The 6,000-nt window shown below is 52.6% G+C and overlaps 1 protein-coding gene across 5 annotated transcripts in view; it reads right to left on the reverse strand.

Annotated features, from left to right (window-relative positions):
* The window catches only part of SAMD4A (sterile alpha motif domain containing 4A), a 98,824-nt gene extending 94,513 nt beyond the window's left edge, over positions 1-4,311 (reverse strand). For 2 of the 5 annotated variants that reach the window (XR_008840577.1, XM_056492170.1), the window contains exons 1-2: positions 3,946-4,172; positions 3,087-3,686 (exon numbers count right to left, since the gene is read on the reverse strand). Coding sequence is in view for 4 of the 5 variants with exons in the window: in XM_056492170.1 (XP_056348145.1) it covers positions 3,087-3,282 (196 nt within the window). In the remaining variant the exon portion in view is untranslated. Of the gene's footprint in view, positions 1-3,086; positions 3,687-3,945 lie in introns of all 5 variants that reach the window. The other 3 variants (XM_056492172.1, XM_056492171.1, XM_056492168.1) reach the window with 2 other exon arrangements.
* Positions 4,312-6,000: the final 1,689 nt, after the last annotated feature.

The following is a 6,000-nucleotide window of genomic DNA, read 5'->3' on the forward strand; positions in this document are numbered from 1 at the left end:
CTGGTGAGGATGGCTTGGCTGTTATTATGAAAACACCCTCACACTTGGAAAAACAACAAGATGGAACTCCTTTGAACTACATATATTTACTTCTCTGTGGCAATTAACTAGTTAAAAAGAGCTGGTTTTCTTCCTTGAGTTTTCCCATCACATCTGCCATTCATGAGATCTCTCATCTGGAGTCTACCAGGCAAGAAACAATCTGGACACCTTTCTGAAATGGGTTTTCCTCCATGCCTGGTCCACACACCTGAAGTCTCAGAGCACAGCACCATCAGTCAGAGGATCAGAGCCCTGGTCTCTCTTTGGGACCCCTCCTGATGTCTATTTTCAGTGATAATAATTCCAAGGATGGTGCCCATCTACCACAGACCACAGCAGGGCTGCCACCTCCTCCTAAGCATCATCACCTAGGGGCAGCATTCCATTTTTCCCACCTCTCCACAGGGTTGGGGCAAGAAACAGGTCATGCAAGTACAAAACAACTCAATTCTCACGAGGACCCAGTGTAATTCCAGCACCTGCTCTAGTGCATTAGCCCAGCATGTCACATTCAGCAGGTGACACCCCTTCCCAGACAGCAGATTTCATGGAAAGGGAACATCCCCTGCCTTACAGCCCCCACCAGGGACACCAGTAGGGCACCTACAAGCAGGGAGTCACCATTTCCAGGTCAGCAAACACCAGGAAAATGTACCAGGAGCCACCTCAAGCCGCAGCCCGGGTAGGAATGGAGCCCAAATTAGTAATGCAAACACCAGGATTCAAAGAGTAACGAAGTAACACACGGCTCGATGACAACGTTGCTGTTCAGGACTTGGTGTGATTCCATCGCCAGGCAAGTGACAAGTGCCAGACTGCCAAACAGGCGTGGAACAGGAGAGATTTAAGGAATACAGGTGGGTTTTAGGAAGGCAACACTAACACGGGAGACTAAAAGGTATTTCCTAACTGAGCCTGGTTACAAATCTCTAATCTCCCCTGCATTGCAACAGGATTGCCGGGCAAAGTGCTGTCCTGCTCTGCAGGATGCAGGGATATGCCCATCCCATGGGAAAGCCACACAGGGTGAGAAAGAGGTGGGAAAGAGGAACCCAGCAGATCCCGGTTTTGGGAGCTATGAATGCCCTGGAGGAAGAGATCCTTTTTGGAAGGCACAGGGAGAGCTCGGGCAGCTCCACCAAGGCAGCAAGGGCCAGGCAGGAGGCAGGATGCCAAGCTCTGCACACAGGAGAAATCCCAGATCCAAGCAAGGTCAACGGGATTACAGGGGCAAGCAGGGATTGCTCGCACGAGTGGAGATGGGCAGGGCCCAGCCCCTGCTCTGCACCCAGGCTGACACCGAGAAAATGTCACCACACAGGCAGCCCTACGTGACTCTGTGCCCAGAACCACTTCAGAGCCCTGTTTTCCTTCACAATTCACCTTTCCTGACGGCAGGAGGAAAATCAACCCTTCCAATTCCCTGGCCAACCGAGGGGACACAGCTACTGCCAAACCCACAGCCAGAATGAAAAGCTGAGATGCTGATAAAAAAAATTAAAATTAAAAATATATCCCTCACACCAACTCGCAGAGGGAATCACAGCAAACCTGTGCTGAAGCTGCAGATTTATCCAGGAGCAGCCAAAGTTTTGGAGAATGCGTTCCCTCCCGGCCCCCCCGGGGCCTCCCCACCCAAAGGGATGGATGAGGTTCATCCCTTCAGCTGTTTATAGGAGCAGCAGTATTGCTCCCAGACGCACTGGGCAGCATTCCTCCCTCTCATTCCTGCGGGCTATATAAGGGAACGGCCAATTCCAGCCCCGCTCCCGGAGCAGCTCCAGGCTCGGTTTCCTGCAGGACTTAAATCCGTCCTCGGTGGAACACGGCGCTGCGCTGGACCTTGTCATCAAATGGCAGCACAGGCAGCTGCCAAATCCTGCCGGCTCGGTGCTCTAATAGGGAACAGCTGGAGAAGGACCCTGCATTCCTCCCGCCCCGTCCACACCGGGGGCTCTGCTCGGGATCCGGCCGCAAATTTCCACCCATCACTGACACCGCTCTGCCACGCACAGCCCAAAACCCAAGAGCTTCCAGCCCCTGGGATTTTGGTGCTTACGAAAAGGGAGAGGAGTTTCTTTGTTTTTTATGGGTTGCAGAATTTTTCTCGTTTGGGATTTTTATTTTTTTGAGGTGTTGGAGAAACAGAATTGTGCAGCTAAATGACATTTTGCCTCCCCTATTGACCCTCTGTGTTACAAAAACTCTACTTTAAGCAACTTGCATCCCTGTGTACATCCACACTTAGGAACACACGCATCTGTAACACACCCCCCCATAAATAAATACGGGAACACACGGTGCAATTCGCACGGTGCTTGTGCCATTCCCATCCTGATCCAGCTCCCAGTTACTTTGGAGGAGTTGAGCAACTTGTAACGGCGAATAAATAAAAGAAAAATACACTTTCAGTAGCCACACACATTTTCTGTCCTGCACCCTGCACGCTCAGTAACATGAAACAGTCCACTCATATTTTCTTAAAGCTCTGCTGAAACACAAGGGGGTATTCAGAGCCGCAGGAAAAAAATGCGTCCAAACAGGATCTGAATGATGAAATAGGAATTGCCACATTTAACAGGAAAAAAAAAAAAAAAAATAGGATAACCCAGTTGCCCAGACCTTTATACAATAACAGTTCGTCTGAGGTAGCGATGGGCTGCTTCTGCATGTTGCAGAGAGCAAAGCAAGCCACGTTGCCCAAAAGAAGCCTAGAAAATCCAGACTCTACGTGACCTGACTTACTTATTTCACAGGAAACTGCATGGAAGGAGGAAGGGGGGGCGCGGGGGGGAAAGGAAAAAAAAAAAACCCCACCAATCATTCATGCTACCGTAGTTACACCACGCCATGGAGCGGAGTAGTTTGCTGTGAGAAACCCAACTGAAATAAACCAAATCCCGTTGGGAAAAACAAAACGTGAGCAGAGAAGAACCGAGCCGGGGGGAGTTCCCAAACCGCACCCGTTCCTTGGGTGCATTTATTTAAGATTTCGAGGGCATTAGAGCACCGCCCGAGAAGGGTCGCAGCGAGGCAGCACTCACCGGGGTTGTTGGCCTCCCCTTCGAGGATGTGGAGCTCGGTGCAGTCTGCCAGGGAATGCTCGAGGCAGAGCTGGAGGAAGCGAGCCTGGGTCCGGCTGACGCGTTTGAGCAGGGAGAGCAGCGCAACAGTCTGCTCGCACTCGTTCCAGCCCTTGAACCACCCGGCCAACACGCCAACCTGGTCTCGGAACATCATGGTGAGCCGGAGGGACAGCTCTGCGGGGAGAGAATAAATAACCGGGACAGCCTCCCTGCCCCGGCGCCGCTGCCGCCACCGTGCTCGGGTCAGGGGTGTTAAAAATAAAAATAATAATAATAATGATTTAAAAAAAAAAAAAAAAATCTCCTCTGCGACGCGAAGGGCGGGTTTGGTTTCTGGACGCGGCTCTCGGCCTGGGCTGGGTTTTGCTCCCTCTCTTCTGGCTTCGGTGCAGCGCTGGATTCCTGGAGGGAGGGAGCGAGGGAGGGAGGGAGGGAGGTGGTGGGGCCGAAAAAAAAAAAAAAAAAAAAAAAAAAGAAAAAAGCCAAAAAAAGGAAAATCCCAGCGTCAGGGCTGCAGCCAGCGAGGGGAACGACCTCCTCCCAGCGGGGGCTTCACACCTGGAACAGAGAGAGGAGGGGGCGTCAGGGGGGCTGCAGGAGGAAGAGGGGGAGGAGGATGGAGAGGAAGGCTCGCACTCAGCCCGCTGCCTTCCTCCCACTCCTCATCCAACGCGCATTCCCACAGCGGCACCGCGATCCCCCCACGTCCAGCACCGCCATTTGGGATGGGATGGGGGGAGCACCCCCACTCCCCCCCCCCCCCCCCAAAATAAAAAGTTCTCCCCCGCACACACACCCGGTACAAAACCACACTCACCTGACTCATAGCGGCCCCGGCGATCGGGGGAGGAGGGGGCGGCGCGGCGTTTTTAAGGTGGCCGTGCCATGTCCATGGGATGAAAGGGGGGGGAGATGAGGGAAGGAGGCGGGAAAAGGGAAAAGGGAAAGAGGGGAAAAGGGGAGGGGGGGGGACGCGCGCGCGCTCCGCGGCGCGAGACTGAGCCCGGCCGCGCGCCGGGCCCCCGCTCCCCCATGGCGCTCATTTGCATACGGGTGACGTCATCGGAGCGGTGGGCGGGGCCGAGCCGCGCGCCGGGGGGGGTTGGGGGGAGCCCGAGGGGGACGCGCGTCCCCCGTGTGTCCCCTCTGTGTCCCCCCCGCCATCTCCTCCTTTCTGCCACTCCCCCCGGGAATGCTGGGCGCTCCTCCTGCACGGGGAGCGCTGGAGAGCGCGCTCCGGATCGCCTCCCGCTGCAGGAAACCACCCTCTAGCGGCAGCGGGGAAACGGCAGCGGGGGATGCCTGGGGGGAAAAAGCGCCGATTTGGGATCTGGTAAGTGGGGCCTGGTCCCCAAATGGTAATTTTTAAAACTTTTTAATTTTTTTTTCCCCAGAGTTTTGCATATTAGATATACGTGTTAAGTATACGTGGATTTAACCCCGTCAAGCAGCAAGTGTGCAGAGACAGGATTTGTGTTTGGGTTATCATTTCCTGTGCAGATTTTATTTCCTTTTCCCATTTGTCATTTATTTCCCTTATTTTTTCCTTTTTTTTAAAAAAATTAATTTATTTCCATTCATACAGGTATATATCAGAAGGGAAATGGGGGATCAAAAAACCCCTAAACACAAGTGTTCACAAGAATGCTGAACATAATCAAACATTTTATAAAGCAAAAATAAAGGTGTAAAGTGATTTTATCTGTGAGCTTTTTATTTATGGGAATATCTGTCAGTTTTATGCCATTTCTTCTTGTCTTGTCACTCCAGGCAGTTGTCCAAAGTGCCTGTCCAGCTCTCAGAGCCCCTTTAGCAATCCCTTCCCCAAAATATCTGATCCATGCTCAGGAACAAGTGACACTGGTGCCTCTGCTCAGGACAGTGGTGGAGTGCCCATCCCTGGAGGGATTTAAAAGCTCTGTGGATGTGGCACTTGGGGACATGGGCCAGTGTTGGGCTTGGCTGTGCTGGAGGAACGGTTTGATTCAATGATCTTGGAGGGCTTTTCCAACCTTAACAATTCTATGATTCCATGATTCTATCTTGGCAGCATCTCCCAGTCCTCATTACTTTGAGGACAGGGAAGCTCAGAGTTGGGAGACATGGCCAGGTGTCAGGACATGGTCTGGGAAGGAGACACGAAGGGATCATGGCAAAGGAGGGGCTGAACCCCTCCTCCAGTGAGTCACAGGCTCACAGATCTTAAAGTTCATTTCATTCCAAAGCCCTGCCTAGGGCAGGGACACCTTCCACTGTCCCAGGGTGCTCCAAGCCCCATCCAGCCTGGCCTTGGACACTCCCAGGGATCCAGGGGCAGCCACAGCTTTCCTGGGCACCCTGTGCCAGGCCCTTACCACCCTCACAGTCAGGAATTCCTTCCCAATATCCCATCTATCCCCTCCTCTGGCAGTGGAAACCATTCCCCCTTGTCCTGTCATTTCATCCCTTGTCCAAAGTCCCTTCTGAGCTCTCTTGGAGCTGCTTTAGAAATCCATTCCCTACAAGTACTCCGTGTGCTCTGGAGGGAGCTGGAGAAAGGAAAACTCCACGTTTGTGCATCCTTTGGTTGCTTTTTAAAGCAACATGTGTCTGAATCTGCCCCTTTGGAGGGAAAAATAGTAGTGGGGAAACAAAGATCAACCAAAATCACCGGGAACACCTGGTCCTGTGAGCTTGAGCATCAATCCCACTGCAGGATGACGAGATGAGGATCACCAGGTAGATGTCAAGTGCAAATGGTCCATCTCACCACACTGGGGGTTTGCTTTTAGCTCTCAGTCTGTCTGGTGACTAATTAAACAAACAGGAGTTCCCTGCCAACAAATCCGGGCCATCTGCCTCATCCTGCAGCTCCATCCCAATGAATGCTGCA

The sequence above is a fragment of the Oenanthe melanoleuca genome, chromosome 5 (genome assembly GCF_029582105.1).
Source record: "Oenanthe melanoleuca isolate GR-GAL-2019-014 chromosome 5, OMel1.0, whole genome shotgun sequence".
Classification (NCBI taxonomy): Eukaryota; Metazoa; Chordata; class Aves; order Passeriformes; family Muscicapidae; genus Oenanthe; species Oenanthe melanoleuca.